This window comes from Myxocyprinus asiaticus, chromosome 28, assembly GCF_019703515.2.
Source record: "Myxocyprinus asiaticus isolate MX2 ecotype Aquarium Trade chromosome 28, UBuf_Myxa_2, whole genome shotgun sequence".
In the NCBI taxonomy this organism is placed as follows: Eukaryota; Metazoa; Chordata; class Actinopteri; order Cypriniformes; family Catostomidae; genus Myxocyprinus; species Myxocyprinus asiaticus.
Window position 1 is genome coordinate 16,349,761 of NC_059371.1, and position 17,147 is coordinate 16,366,907.

Sequence of the window (17,147 nt, forward strand, 5' to 3'; positions counted from 1 at the left end):
AAAAAAGCCAAGTGACTAATGTATATTACTAATCTTAACTGTGTTAGTTTGAATAACTGCTCTCTTGCAGGCTGTCAGCAATATGTGGCCATGCGTGTCTCAGAGGCCCACCAGCTGAAGGATGGCAGTCAGGTGACAGCGTCTGATCCTCAGTTTGGAAAAAAAATGAAGGACATGCCGAGGTATGAACACATGACCAGAGAGAGGAAGTGAAATAGGGCTGATTTCCCCTGCTGATGTTCAATTATTTTGTTGGTTATCGAACACATTACACTGTCTGTTAACATATCTTTGGTTAATGTTAACATACATCTGTCATGTTCATATTTAGACACTCAGTTGATGGGAAAGTGCTGAGGCTGTCGTTATCTAGTTTGCAAAGTTCTGCAAATTCTGTGAAAGGTCTCTAGGATATTATTATTTTAAGAATCGGGGTAATAGCACTTTTCACTGCCATTTTTGTAAAAATTTGTAAAAAAAAATTTAAAAAAAAGAAAAGGCCAGTTATTGGATAATAGAACAGTCAATACTGCAATTTATGCATTTTTTGCATAACATTCTCATTAATGAAGGGAGTTTTTTTTTTTTTTTTTTTTTTTTACTCATATTTCTGTTCAAGTCTACATCTACATTTTCCTCTTTAATTCCTTATCTCTTTCTCTTTGTAGGTCTATGCTGCTTCTCTTGAAGAACCCTACCTTTATTTTTTTGTGTCTTGCTGGAGCCACAGAGGCCACGCTTATAGCTGGGATGTCCACATTTGGCCCCAAATTTTTGGAGTCCCAGTTTAGCCTGAGTGCTTCAGAGGCAGCCACTTGGTTCGGTAAGAGCAAAGTCCCCGTCGAGGAAAGTTGGCGGACATCTTTGGGATGCTTTTGGGCAGGCGGGGCAGCTGTTTTTCTATGTAAACAAGCTGCATACAAGTGCAGCTCCTATCTTCTTGAATGGGGAAAGACAAATCTTCAAAACGGTCTGTCAAGATTACAATAAATGAACATATTTCAAATTCTGACAATGCTGGGATCATAAATTGTGCTTCTTTACCTCAGATTATGGTAAAAAAGCGCTATTTTCTCTGCTTGTCTGGCTAATGTACATGCGTGTTCTCGAGTTGATTGACAGGCGATGTCTATTTCTAAAAGCTGATTGGCTCTTTACCTGTAAGGCGGGACTTCCTTTCTACATCCGTTGGCCATTCTGATTTCTCCCATTCATTTTAATAGAAGTGGTCAGAATCTGCTAAATAGTCTCTGGTAAGAGTCACATAATCTGACACATTGCCAAAACCTCTTGCTCATATTATAAGCTTACATATATTGTATTAGGGAGACTGGGGTTACTTCTCACACAGGGAAGTTGTCACTGGGGCTATATCTCAGTAAGTATAAGGTTTTGAGTCACAAGTGCAATTGCACAAATGTGTGTTAACTCTAGCAGTGGTTTTGTATGTTGGTCTCAAAAGCCTAGTTCAAAACCCTCTTAAATTAGAGTTCTATTCTCCAAATTAAAATCCCAATTATATAATATTATGCTATAGCTCTTGGATGAACAAGCAGACACAATAAAACCACACCTGCATACATTACGTCGAGGATCAACTACTGTATATTATGATACATTTTCACCAAAAGGTTGAGCAGTACTTTCTGGACTAGGGTATTTTTCACAAATGTCTGGTAACTTTTATCATTTTAAACAATTTGTAAGATGTATTTTTATTACATTTGTTGGCCACAACTAAGGTTTAATATTTGTGTACATTGCCTTTTAAATTTTTGCGGTTTCATACATTGTTTTGTGTTTTTTAACTGCTTGCATTTTGATAAAAAAAGTCTATATAATGGCAGGTTTCATTGTTTACAATTTACACCATGTAGTGTAACAACAAGCCCTGCTCAATGTGTATATTTTTTCCTGGCCAATAACAGTGGGTATGTTCAATATAGCTTTTTGAAGCCAAGACTTTGTCTGTGCAGAAACTGACTTAAAATAAACCTAACCTGAGTAAAAAGTGACAACTAGCCCTGGTCTATGCTCATAGGTCAAAACAAACAATTACATACACATTGAGAACCACTCTTCTTAACTTAATCTTTCTCATTCTAGGGTATATGGTGGTGCCAGCGGGTGGTGGTGGGACCTTCCTGGGTGGCTACATTGTAAAGAAGCTAAACCTCCGCTGTCGTGGGATCATCCGTTTCTGCATGCTGTGTGCACTGGTCAGTCTGCTGGCCATCTTCATCTTTCTGCTGCACTGTCCTAATGTGCCCATGGCAGGAGTGACTGCTCCCTACTACAGCAGCTTACCACACAATCATTACAGCGCCCCCTACCTGCAGGCAGACAGCCAGGGCCACAACAGCAGGTACTGAGCACTTTACAGGACCGCAAAACAAGCCAATCAACTGCAAAAATGCACGAAATGCTAGCTTACCATTTATAGCTTCCATTAATTACCTAAAGCAGGTTTTATCAATACAGATAAAGAGACTGGATGGATATATTATGGATATCTTTTGATCTTTGATTTGTTGGGGCAAAAAAGAAAAGGAAAACTCCATTGACATTATAAAAAATATATTACCACAGAATGCTGCGATTGTTCAATCAGTATCAAGTAGTCCAGAGAGCTGAGTACTGAATAACACAGGTAATGATTTAAATTAATACCCAGAGCAGAAACAAGGGAAATGATGGACAGTGTGTTATTGATTAGTTGGGGCAAAAATAAATTTGAAACGAACATTCTCTCTCTTTCTCTCTCTCTCTCTCTCTCTCTCTCTCGCTCTCTCTCTCTCTCTCAGCCTGTCAGAGCTAGGCAACCTGACTGTGAGCTGTAACGTTGGATGTCACTGTGTTATGGAGCTGTTTAACCCTGTGTGTGGTGCAGATGGAGTGATGTATTTCTCTCCCTGCCATGCCGGCTGCAGGTCCATCAACCACACATACAGCCCCAGGGGTAGACAAGTAAAGAAACACTGTCCACACAACTGCTCTCCAGTCACTCTAATGTTCACTTATTTAGCAACACGATCACTCTTCACTCCTAAAATCCATATCTGTATTCACTTGTGTTGCATTTACATTGCAAGGCCTAATGCACAGATCCAATTATATTTGTTTTTTTCTCCTCTGTTTACATTCACCTCATAGAAAGCTGACTTTGTTTACATGAATACTACGTGAGATAATGCAGTGCTGTGCTGCCCAAATTGATATTCAACACACTCTTAGTTGAGCTCTATCAGTTTCAAAGCATGCAAGTAATGTATTCACTTGGTGCTATACAGTGGTTTTTTCCTGAATATTAGTGCGCACAGTTGTGTAGCGCAGTTTCATTCCTCTTTCTGAGCATTTTGCTTCCCATATGGCTCATAACTCATAAAACAGGCAGGGTGACTATGAGGAAGAATAGGTACAATAGAAATTACAATAATAAGTAATCTGACATACATATGCAAGGGATTTCAATATTTCTAAAATAAACAACAAAATAAATAAATATAAATTTAGCTTTTGCTCTTATCGTTCACTTACACACCTGTACTCCCTGCATTATTTACATGTACAAACTGCCATGTATTCAGTAACTTAACCTTATCCTGTCTGTTGTGCAACAATGACTAAAAACTCTAAATTAAGAGAAGTATATATAACCTGCTCCATCAATGCACCAGTTGCATTGACCCAGGAACACATTTTAAGATTTATGTAAAAAAAAAAAAAAGTTGAATTATATAATTTTTAGGTTTCTTTACAAAACCGTTGCTGAGATATAATAATTTAAATGATATCTATCAGCGTTTTGATAAAATGGCCTCTAAAGATTCCAAACAATTTTCTGACATTCTGTCAAATAATTGGAAGATTTATTCAAGCATCCATTAAATATTTTAAACATAAGTAACCATTTAACAACCTATCATATTAAAATATAATTTACTGTGTATATATATGCATACTAATATAACATATCTATATCTACAGTGATGTGAAAAAATATTTCTTCTGTTTTTGTGTATTTTTCATACTAAATTGTTTTAGATCTTCAAATGAGATATAACATAAAACAAAGGCAACCTGAGTTAACACAAAAATACATTTTTCATATATATTGTTTTATTGAAGCAAAAAGGTTATCCAACACCTATGTCACCCATGTGAAAAACTAACTGCCCCCTTAAACTTAATAGCTGGTTGTGCCACCTTTAGCAGCAACAACAGCAACCAAATGCTTCCGATAACTAGAGATCAGTCTTTCACAACACTGTGGTGGAATTTTGACCCACTCTTCTTTGAAGAACTGCTTTAGTTCAGCCACATTGGAGGGTTTTCATGCATGAACTGCCTGTTTAAGGTCCTGCCACAGCATCTTAATCAGATTCAAGTCAAGACTTTGACTAGGCCACTCCAAAACTTTAATTTTGCTTCTTTTGAGCCATTCAGAGTTGGACTTACTCCTATGCTTTGGATTAATGTCTTGCTGCATAATCCAATTGCGTTTGAGCTTCAACTCACGGACTGATGACCAGAAGTTCTCCTTTAGGATTTTCTGGTAGAGAGCAGAATTCATGTTTCAATTATTGCAAGTCGCCCTGGCCCTGAAGCAGGAAAGCATCCCCACACAATCACACTACCACCACCATGCTTAACCGTAGGTATGATGTTCTTTTTGTAGAAATCTGTGTTTGATGTACTGCAGATGTAACGGGACCCCTGTCTTCTAAACAGATCCACTTTCGACTCATCAGTCCACAGAACATTCTCCCAAAAGTTTTGTGGCTCATCAAGGTGTGTTTTGGCAATATTCAGACGAGACTTAATGTTCTTCTGGGTTAGCAGTGGTTTCACCTCGCCACTCTTCCATGGATGGCATTTTTGGCCAGTGTCTTTCTGATAGTGGAGTCATGAACAGTGACCTTTATTGATGCGAGAGAGGCCTGCAGTTCCTTGGATGTTGTCCTTGGCTTTTTTGTGACTTCCTGGATGAGACGTCCTGTGCTCTTGGAGGAATTTTAATTTAATAATTAATAATTTTCTTTATTTATCACACATTATACATTTGCACATATACAGTGAAATTCCTCTTTTTCACATATCCCAGCTAGGCTGGGGTCAGAGTGCAGGGTCAGCCATGATACAGCGCCCCTGGAGCAGATAGGGTCAAGGGCCTTGCTCAAGAATTTTGGAGGGTCGGCCACTTCTGGGAAGGTTCACTACTGTTCCAAGTTTTCTCCATTTGGAGATAATGGTTCTCACTGTGGTTCTTTGGTATCCCAGAGCCTTTGAAATAGCTTTGTAACCCTTCCCAGACTGATGTATTTCAATCACCTTTTTCCTCATCATTTCTTTAGACCTTGGCATAGTGTGCTACTGGGTGAGACCTTTTAACCAACTTCATGCTGCTGAAAAAGTTCTATTTAGGTGTTGACTTAATTGAACAGGGCTGGCAGTAATCAGGCCTGGGTGTGTCTAGTCCAGCTGAACCTCATTATGAATGAAGTTTCTTAGCTTTAGTAACTAAGGGGGGGAAATACTTTTTCCACACAGGCCCAGTTGGTATTGGATAAGTTTTTGCTTCAATAAATAACATTATCATTTAAAAAAAAAATGTTTGTGTTTACTCAGATTGCCTTTGTTTTATGTTAGATTTTGTTTTAATAATAAAAAAAAAAGTAGTATGAAATATACACAAAAACAGAAGAAATCAGGCAAATACTGTTTAGGGCAAATACTTTTTCACAGCACTGTACATAACATCAATGCGGGCTCACAAATCATACTTACTGAAGAACATATCGATTAATTTTCACTTAGGCATGAACCTTAATCAAAACAATAGAAAATATAAAAATCAAAAATCAAGGAATCTTTGGAAACAACTCTCTGAAAGATTGATGTAGAGCCGAGGAGGGCGGGGCCGGGCTGGAATGAGACACACCCGGTCCCCAATCAGCCTGATGGGGCGCGCGAGGGATAAAGGCGGCCGGGGACGACAGTTCGAGAGAGAGAGAATTGCAGACAGCTGTGCTGTGTGTTTAGTTGTGTGTTTTTGGTTGGGTTTTTGGTTAATAAATTATTATTTAAGTTGTCAAGCCGGTTCTCGCCTCCTCCTTTCCTCTAAACCCCCTTACACTTGAATATGTTAATGTGGTATGACCAGGGTTTGAGTTGAGGGGGGGGATGCCCCTTGTTGCAAGAAATACAAAACTGCCCCCACCCCCCCTACCATCACCTTATCAATTGTGTCATGTATTACTTAGAACTAATCATGCAAGTAAAATATTTAATTCTCTATGTTTGATAAATAACAGATAATGGCGATTAGCCGCTCAGAATTAGATTTCGACATGTTTGGGGTTGCCAGATTTCAAGAGGTGAAATCCCCCAGTCAGATCTTTACACTACACTTGCACATTTTGGAAATATTCTGCCAGTGTGACACTTTAGTTGCACAGTCTGGCAACCATGAGCACTAGTGATGGGAAGTCTTTTCCGTGAACCGGTTCTTTCGGACGGTTCGTTTCAATGAACTGGTTCAAAAAAACGATTCACCAGTTCATTCACGTCATTACGTAATGACGTCACAATATATCAGTGTTTCCCAACCACTGTGCCGCAGCACAATAGTGTGCCATGAAAGATTGTCAGGTGTGCTGTGGAAAATTATCAGATTACACAAAATAAATCAGGGCTCCAGACTGAGACAAAGTTTTCAATATTTTTTTCTAACAGTGCGATTAAACTTTGCAAGAGGTCGCATTGGTGCGACTACAAAGTTGGCTGACTCTCTGATTGTGCTGTGTCGTTTTTTGATCCGTATGAGAAATATCAAATGGCAAATGTTCCAAAAGCGAAAGGAAACAGCTTTACCCGGATCAGTCAGCGCTGCTCAGTGGACAGATCAGCGAAGAGATGTGCATTTACACGTGGACCGGTCTCGAGCGCTCAGCCGCACAGATCATCATATACAGAGATGCGAGAAGCACGGGCTGGGTCACGAATTTGGCATTGATTATTTGTTTAAAACCTCTATGAAAGCCCATAATGTGTCGATGATTAATCCAGTTTAAAATTTTAATAAACGGCCCCAACATTCTAAACAGCATTGAAAAGGAATAAAGGAGAAATCTGCACAAAGAACAGACAGAAATTGTAAGGTTTCAATCCATACATCACAGATATTAAAAAATATATTTTCCATGAATATATATCAATATAGAATTGAGAGAATACAGTTTAATTTCTGGATGTGTTTTTCTTACAAAAAATGCCATAATTTGTTTTACGGTTACAGCTAATCATGGTTTTACTTATACTTTTGGTTACTATGATCTTATTGCAAATGCCACAGTTAAAACTATAGATACAATGGAGCTTCCCTTCTGTGTAAAATCTTTTCTAATTTTTTCTTCTGATTGTAGAAAAAAGTCTTTGTCTTCAGATGACTGTATTTTAATCATCAAGATCCTGATAAAAAAAAAAAAAGAAACTGTGAAAGAAAACAAATTTTCTTTCAGTTGGACCGGTGCGACCAACTCAAGTGCTGGTGTGACAATTTGTAGAATTTAACACCGGTGCTACCACTCTTAAATGTTAGTCTGGAGCCATGTAAATCAATAGATAAATAAAAAATTATTTGCTCTGGCATTGCAAGAATTAATTTGCAAGAATAAATCTTAAAATGAGAAAAGATGCTAATTTGTTGTTCATTACCCAATTAGCACTGTTGCCACCTGTGATCTCATTATACACCGTACCTACGTGACTTGCATTTTTTGCATAGCCGAATTTCAAACATTACGAGTAAACATGCAGCTAAAATGGACAGAAAACATGGAAGTTCTTGAAAAGGAAAACTATCAACGATGGTTATATGGGACAGTGGGATAGAGGTGTGCCATGGGATTTGTTTAATTGTAAAAAGTGTGCCGTGGCAGAAAAAAGGTTGGGAAACACTGCTATATATAATGCTAATACGCTGACAATGTAGAATACATGCACAAACACATTCAATAAAGCCATATGTAAAGGCATATTGCTGATTATAACATTTTATTTAATTAAGTTATAATAATAAGGGTGTTTATTGTAATCAGTGTTTCATTCAGTGATCTTACAATACATCCTACATTAAAGATTTGCACATAAAGCACCCAATACTGACACTGATATACAAACATGGATGTTCTACACATGTTTAAAGTATAAAAAGTGATTAAACTAGTCTTAATCAACTCACCCATTTTTACAGAAACCATGATCCAGCTCATCACACCTTCAGATATAATCTGCATGCACAATACTCTATTGTAAAAATTTGTTTACATCGCTTGACTGAAACGTTTCCCCTCATTCAAGTCCTCAGTTCACGCATGCTCATCAGCTGCTCACTGATCAGCAGTTCTCAGTATTATGTCCGAAAGAGGCGATTCTCAGTTCAGTGTACTGGTGACTTGCAAACTGCTGTGATCGACTCAATGTACTGCTGACGCGAGAGCTACTGTCCTCGGATCAGTGTACTGCTGATGCGAGAACTGCTGTGATCGACTTGATGTACTGCTGACGTGAGAGCTGCTGTGAACGACTCAATGTTCTGTTGACTTGAGAGCTGTAGACTGGATCATCTTCATACATTGATAAAACGGTAATACAGTCAAGTCATAAACATATTTCCAGTATGTTTTATTTGTTACTAGAGCCCGACCGATATGGGATTTTTGAGACCGATACCGATTTTAGAGAGGGAAAATTCGCCGATTACCGATATGGTGGCCGATATATTTAATTTTTGAGCTGGAATGAAAACAGACCTTTTCTATGTGGATTTTTCACAGATTTTGCACCGATATGACTATGCAAAGGTACTCAGAAGGCTGATTTCTTAAATATTTTTTATCAAAGAATATTTTACATTATTATTATTATTATTATTATACATTATCAACAAATTCTAGAAATGAACACTGAGAAAATAAATAAATACAAATAAAACAAATAGCTAATTAAACATCAGTACTGTATAGTATCAGTCAAATGCTGACCATTAAAATAAAGAATAAATAAAAATAAAACATAGCTAAATAAACATCAGTACTGTTTAGTATCAGTCAAATGCTGACCATTAAAATAAAGAATAAATAGAAATAAAATAATTAGCTAAATAAACATCAGTACTGTTTAGTATCAGTCAAATGCTGACCATTAAAATAAAGAATAAATAAAAATAAAATAAATAGCTACATAAACATCAGTGTTACTGTTTAGTATCAGTCAAATGCTGACCATTAAAATAAAGAATAAATAAAAATAAAATAAATAGCTACATAAACATCAGTGTTACTGTTTAGTATCAGTCAAATGCTGACCATTAAAATAAAGAATAAATAAAAATAAAATAAATAGCTACATAAACATCAGTGTTACTGTTTAGTATCAGTCAAATGCTGACCATTAAAATAAAGAATAAATAAAAATAAAACAAATACTTAAACATCAGTACTGTTTAGTATCAGTCAAATGCTGACCATTAAAATAAAGAATAAATAAAAATAAAATAAATAGCTACATAAACATCAGTGTTACTGTTTAGTATCAATCAAATGCTGACTATATTAATATTGCCGAGACAAGAGATAAACAGCAGCAGCGGTGTTACACCGTATTCTGCTATACAAGTTCAGGGGAAACTTTCAACGGTGGAAAACCAGACTTTTAAATATTACATTTTGTAAATGTAACGACTGGAATTGTTCGGTTGAAGGGGGTACCAAACTGTGAATCCTGAACAAAACAGTTTGGTGAATACATGTTTGCACATTAGCTTCCACTCAGCTGACAAGCAATGAAAGTAGCAACGTGGTTAGCTAGTTAGCTATAAGCTTGTTGTCACAGAGAGTTAAAGATGGACCAGCATTGTGTCTCACCAACTAGGTAACAGCGTAGCGTGAAATCAACACTCAACAGACACAATCCACCACCGCACCGTTGTCTGCTGAGCTGCAAAAAGATGCTTTGATGTTTACCTTTCAATCTGTTACATTACTGACTGCACTGACAAACTATAGCTGGCTAACAGCAAACAGACATGAGTGACATGGTTGACAGGGACAAGGTTAATGTTATATTAGTTATATTGAAAAGGGAAAATGATGGGGTCATTGTTTATTAAGTTTCCAGTATGTATTTCACAAACTAGTTAACTTACCAAGACACCGCTTAACTCCGCCCTGTCTGCAGAGCCACCGTCAGCTCAGAGTCAGCTCTGTAAACAGTGGAGTCGGCGCGCACTCTGCTGGACACACTACGCTATAACACCAATTCTAAAGCATTGTTTTCTGCATTATATGTTCTGAAAAAAGTTTTCAAATCAGCGCATATCTGTAAAATATACGCCGATACCGATATATCGGTGAAAGGCTAATATCAGCCGATAATATTGGCCGGCCGATATATCGGTCGGGCACTATTTGTTACACTCTCTGTTGTTCAGCAAAATACACCTGAAACATATATTTCGCCCCTTAATCACATATGCTCAATGTCAGCAGCTCATTGGTTCTCAGTATGTCGGACACCTCCAAAAGAGGCGATTCTCAGTTCAGTGTACTGTTGACTCGAGAACTGTTACGAGCAACTCATTGTACTGTTGACGTGAGAGCTGTTGCGACCCAAGCGTTCAGTCCAATTTGTGAACTAGTTAGAGCGGTTAATTGCAAAGAAGAGTTGGCAAAAGCAGATATCACCACTTCTAGGATCATATTACTCCCGGTTATTGGCTCATTTTAATTCGGAGTGTCAGGCATATCCGAGAGACAGTTTTGACTTGAGACACGAACTGTTTCAAACGATTCAGTCCGATTTGGTGAACTAGTTCAACTCGTTCACTAAAAAGAACCAGTTCAAAAGAACGATTCGTTCACGAACTGGACATCACTAATGAGAACACGAGCTCTCTATCCACTGCAAAAAGGCACCGGTTTTCTGAAAACACAAGCAATGTCGGAGTTTAGCGATGGGTTGACTTGTCCTTCCTAGTGTTGACATGAAACTTCGCCAATGAAGGTAATACAAGTTTTCAAAAGTTTCGAGGACTTTCAAAAATGGCCAAAAGAACAATTAGAGGAAATCAGAAGAGAACAGAAGGTAAGATATTGCTAAGACAAGTGTACAGTTACAACATGTACATGTTTTTAACTCGAACAATTTTCAAGGTTTCACCCATAGAACGCTTTTGTGTGTAGAACAACTTTTTACACCACTGTTTAAGCATCCTTCATGGAAACAGCCCAGACTTCGTTAAGTTCATTTATTGGAATAGAAAATGCATGTGTGTGATAGTGAGCAATCAGTCTAGATCAGGGGTTGGCAACCTTTTTGACATGGAGTGCCATTTTTTATTTTCCTGGTCAATGGCTGTACCAACAAATTTGTTTAAATGCTTATAAGTCATGTGGTGTAACCAGCTTATAGGTAGCCATATTGTTGTTTATGTTGACCATAAAAAAGAATGGACACCTTGAGACCCTCAAGACTGAGCCTGAAGTTTTTTAAAAAACATCTGATATTTATTGTGAATTTTTTATGAAAAGGCACATTTAGTTCAGGTCATGTGGTGCAACCCTGAGAAAACATCTTGATATATTTGACTCACAAATTCATCATATTTATATATATATATATATATATATATATATATATATATATATATATATATATATATATATATATATATATATAAATAAAATGTCTACCTAGAACAATGTGTTTGAATTTTTAATTTATTTATTTTTATTATCATTAACGATTAAGTTGTTTATACTCTCGTGTATTCAAGGTGCAAAGAAAATATTATAATACTTTATGGTTAAAAAACATGACATTTTTAAAGTTTAAAATTTGTTTTAAATGCTGTAAAGGGTTGTCAAACATTTATGAAACCAAATTGGACACACAAATTACATTTCTAAGAACTTGACACAAGTATTTTAAACTAGATTTTTAAAAATATTTCTTGTTTTTAACACCTCAGACAACCTTATTTTTTTAATGACCCATAAGTATTAGCTTGCGCAATGTAAATGTTCATGCCAGAATTTCAGTCATTTTGTCACCAAATTGTAGGGGGTTTTTGTTTTTCAAAAAATGGCCCATTGCAACTCATTTTAATGGGACATGTCACATATAATTAGTAGGATACGAGTATTTAGATTTGTCAGATGACCAGAGATAATATATGCATCAGATTTAGAACGACATTTGAAAGTTGCCCAAATCAGATGCTAATAATTCCGATTTTAATCATGCCATATGATCCAATCTGTGCAAGATGTCTGTGGGGGGAAAATAAATAAATAAATAATTGGTTGATCAAATGAAAACATGTAGTCATTAATTGTATTAAATTCATTGACGTGCATCATTGGTGTGTCCCTGCATATTTATGCATTCACAGGTGTTCTCTGGCTGTAGCTGTATAATCGGGAATGTATCATGGGGAGAGGAGGGATTTGCTGAAGAAGGGAAGTGTGTGTCATCCTGCAATCACATGCCAGCCTTCCTCACCTTTCTTTTCATCATCATCTTCTTCACTTTCCTCTGCAGCATCCCTGCACTCACTGCCACGCTTAGGTATAAACACAAAACTAATATAGATAGATAGATTTATAGATAGAGAGAGATAGCGATGAGTGCATAGGTTTGCACCCTCATTGCAGAATCTGTTAAATATTTATAATTTAAAAAATATACAGTGCATCTGGATAATATTCACAGCGCTTCACTTTTTCCACATTTTGTTATGTTACAGCCTTATTCCAAAATGGATTAAATTCATTATTTTCCTCAAAATTCTACAAACGATACCCCATAATGACACTGTGAAAGTAGTTTGTTTGAAATCTTTGCAAATTTATTAAAAATAAAAAATCACATGTACATAAGTATTCACAGCCTTTGCCATGACACTCAAAATTGAGCTCAGGTGCATCCTGTTTCCACTGATCATCCTTGAGATGTTTCTACAACTTGATGGGAGTCCACCTGTGGTAAATTCAGTTGATTGGACATGATTTGGAAAGGCACACACCTGTCTATATAAGGTCCCACAGTTAACAGTGCATGTCAGAGCACAAACCAAGCCATGAAGTCCAAGGAATTGTCTGAAGACCTCCGAGACAGGATTGTATCGAGGCACAGATCTGGGGAAGGGTACAGAAAAATGTCTGCAGCATTGAAGGTCCCAATGAGCACAGTGGCCAACATCATCCGTAAATGGAAGAAGTTTGGAACCACCAGGACTCTTCCTAGAGCTGACCGCCTGGCCAAACTGAGCAATCGGGGGAGAAGGGCCTTAGTCAGGGAGGTGACCAAGAACCCGATGGTCACTCTGACAGAGCTCCAGCATTTCTCTGTGGAGAGAGGAGAACCTTCTAGAAGAACAACCATCTCTGCAGCACTCCACCAATCAGGCCTGTATGGTAGAGTGGCCAGACGGAAGCCACTCCTCAGTAAAAGGCACATGACAGCCCGCCTGGAGTTTGCCAAAAGGCACCTGAAGGACTCTCAGACCATGAGAAACAAAGATTGAACTCTTTGGCCTGAATGGCAAGCGTCATGTCTGGAGGAAACCAGGCACCGCTCATCACCTGGCCATTACAATCCCTACAGTGAAGCATGGTGGTGGCAGCATCATGCTGTGGGGATGTTTTTCAGGGGCAGGATCTGGGAGACTAGTCAGGATAGAGGGAAAGATGAATGCAGCAATGTACAGAGACATCCTTGATGAAAACCTGCTCCAGAGCGCTCTGGACCTCAGACTGGGGCGAAGGTTCATCTTCCAACAGGACAACGACCCTAAGCACACAGCCAAGATAACAAAGGAGTGGCTACGGGACAACTCTGTGAATGTCCTTTGAGTGGCCCAGCCAGAGCCCAGACTTGAACCCGATTGAACATCTCTGGAGAGATATGAAAATGGCTGTGCACCGATGCTCCCCATCCAACCTGATGGTGGTCCTGCAAAGAAGAATGGGAGAAACTGCCCAAAAACAAGTGTGCCAAGTTTGTAGCATCATACTCAAAAAGACTTGAGGCTGTAATTGGTGCCAAAGGTGCTTCAACAAAGTATTGAGCAAAGGCTGTGAATACTTATGTACATGTGATTTTTTTTAATACATTTGCAAAGATTTCAAACAAACTTCTTTCACGTTGTCATTATGGGGTATTGTTTGTAGAATTTTGAGGAAAATAATTAATTTAATCCATTTTGGAATAAGGCTGTAACATAACAAAATGTGGAAAAAGTGAAGCGCTGTGAATACTTTCCGGATGCACTGTAAGAGGGATCATAAAAATTGCATTTTGTTTTAAATGAAGAACTGCCCCGATTAAACTACTTGACAAAACAGATACTATTTACATATGTTCCACGAAACAAAATATTAACTGAATTTACACAAATGATCCTGATCCACCATATTAAGAATTAAGAAAATAAAGGGGATTTAAACTCTTGAACAGGATGATGTGTGTAGATTGTTATTTTTTGTCTTGTGGGATACAGTATGTAAATATCTGTTATGCTGCTTCTGAAGGGCAGTACTAAAAATTGTATATGAGGGGGCCTGGGTAGCTCAGTGGTAAAAGACGCTGGCTACCACCCCTGGTTCGGTCTCCTAAGCAACCAAATTGGCCCGGTTGCTAGGGAGGGTAGAGTCACAAGGGGTAACCTCCTCGTGGTCGCTATAATGTGGTTTGTTCTCGGTGGGGCTTGTGGTGAGTTGAGCGTGGATGCAGCGGTGTATGGTGTGACGCCTCCACACGCGCTATGTCTCCGTGTCAACGCGATCAACAAGCTACGTGATAAGATGCGCGTGCTGACGGTCTCAGACGCGGAGGCAGCAGGGATTCGTCCTCCGCCACCCGGATTGAGGCGAATCGCTACGCGACCACGAGGACTTAAAAGCGCATTGGGAATTGGGCATTCCAAATTGGGTGAAAAAGGGGAAAAATCAAAAAATGTATATGATCCGATACATTTCGTTAAATCATAATCAAGTTCTTTATCTTTCTCTACAGGTGTGTTCCTGACAGTCAAAGATCGTTTGGACTTGGAATCCAGTGGATTGTTGTTAGGACGCTAGGTGGGATCCCTGGACCCATAGCGTTTGGTTCAGTGATTGACATCTCCTGTCTGTTGTGGGAGGAGCAGTGTGGGGAATATGGCTCCTGTTACCTGTACCATAACTCTTCTATGAGCCAGTACTCACTCATCGCAGGCATCATCTACAAGGTAGCAAAAATTATGCAAATAATCTCTGGGAAAGCTATTACACTTTGCTCATTTGCTTTTATGAAACTCTTTCACAATGTTCAATATTTCTGTCTTGGTAAGATCTTCACATGGTTCATTTTGTTCTGAAATGCTTTTGTCATCAATATATTGTACCCCCCCATGTTAAGCAAACAGACATAAATTTAATTTGATTTAATTTATCTCTCACACTCAGGTTTTAGGCATTCTGTTCTTCTTGCTGGCCAGCGTTCTTTACCAGCCACCACCCGAGTCTCCTCAGAGCAGTTGTGAGAGCACAGATGTGGGAGGGCATGACCTGCCAATCAAAGGCCTTCCCCCTGAGATCATCTCCAACCCACATGCAAAGTTATGACCCCAGACTGCTAATTCACTGACACCTCACCTCAAAATGTGTGTGTATACGTTTATGTGTGTGAATAAGGTCAGACCACTGCATACGAGCTTAATAAACAGAACCTACCAAATGCAAACAGAATATTAATGAACACATAATGGGTTTATTGAGATTATTTATGTTATTATTTTTAGATAGGAAATTGCATTTTTTTTTTTTTTTTTTTTGTAAGAAAAAAGCCATAGGTAATTTTAAAAAGAGCACTTAATATGAATATAATTAACAGAGAGAAATAAAATAAAACAATATACCTATTAAAAGTATTAATCTATCATAAAATATAATTAAGACGGAATCAAATGTTGCTCAGTTACACATAAAGAAAAGTTACAAACTGTGCCTTTAAAGAGTATAGCAACAGCTAGCACGGTTAGATAAAGAGACTACAGATCAAGAAAATATTCATTATAAGCATCCTGGTCACCAAACTTACAAATCCTTCAATCTCTCTAAAATGCACTTTAAAACATTCATTTTACACATGGAAACACACAGTATCTTAACCATGTACAGCAGTGAACTATGTGCCATTAAGCAGTTTTAGTTCACATTCTGCTAGCATGTATCATTCTTGTATTTGATTTCATACATTTTGAATAATATTCACATTTTATCTTAAAATGTGCCAAAATACTATAGCTCAGGACTGAGCAGGACAGAAAAGCTTTATGATGTGAGATCACATAGAGATGCAAATGAGAGAGGAAGAGGGAGTTTTCAAATGAAAAATTTGTAATTCTACAGGATGGCATGTTGAGTCCGATATTGCTTGGTGAAAGAAGCATTTACCCTTCAGTAATGGATATTCCTGAAAAGCACTTCACCTTGAGATTACACCAATAAATATTCTTACACGGTGTCTAAAAGATGCTCATCTGCATGATTTTGGGGAAAAAAAGAAATGTTACACCTAATAGAAACAACTCTTGATTGTTAAAGGTATAGTTCACCCAAAATTTAAAAATTCTGTCATCATTCACTCACTCCTATGTTCTTCCAATCTCATATAACTTTTTTCCCCTCTTCCTTGGAACACAAGAGAAATATTTAAGGATGTTGACATCTAATTATTTCATATATAAAACTGAGTGGTGACTGAGGCTGTCAAACCCTAATATTCTGCCTAACATTTATTTGTATGTTCCATAGAAGAAAATCATATAGGTTTGGAACAACATGAGGGTAAATTATGACAGAATTTTTATTTTTGGCTGAACTGTATATTTAATGAAATAGCAGAGCGTTTATACCTGCTTTGGTTTAACATGGCACTACCCTGTTTGAATTAGGCAGTTAAGATGTGTAAGTCTAAATATGATAAGCATAACTGATACCAGCTTTATAAACAATTTACTTTTGTAATTTAAGTGCTACTAAATGCTAAACCCCAATGATACTTTATGTGGAGTTTTTTTTTTATTTATTAAACGCATGTTA

The 17,147-nt window shown here is 37.7% G+C and overlaps 1 protein-coding gene across 4 annotated transcripts in view; it reads left to right on the forward strand.

The window, feature by feature from the left end:
- LOC127419266 (solute carrier organic anion transporter family member 4A1-like) overlaps window positions 1–15,978 on the forward strand; it is a 55,152-nt gene extending 39,174 nt beyond the window's left edge. For all 4 annotated transcript variants that reach the window (XM_051660535.1, XM_051660534.1, XM_051660537.1 and 1 more), the window contains 7 exons: window positions 71–182; window positions 669–823; window positions 2,107–2,365; window positions 2,805–2,967; window positions 12,455–12,630; window positions 15,079–15,292; window positions 15,510–15,978. In XM_051660535.1, the coding sequence (XP_051516495.1) occupies window positions 71–182; window positions 669–823; window positions 2,107–2,365; window positions 2,805–2,967; window positions 12,455–12,630; window positions 15,079–15,292; window positions 15,510–15,668 (1,238 nt within the window). In that variant the 3' untranslated portion in view covers window positions 15,669–15,978. The remainder of the gene's footprint in view (window positions 1–70; window positions 183–668; window positions 824–2,106; window positions 2,366–2,804; window positions 2,968–12,454; window positions 12,631–15,078; window positions 15,293–15,509) is intronic.
- Window positions 15,979–17,147: the final 1,169 nt, after the last annotated feature.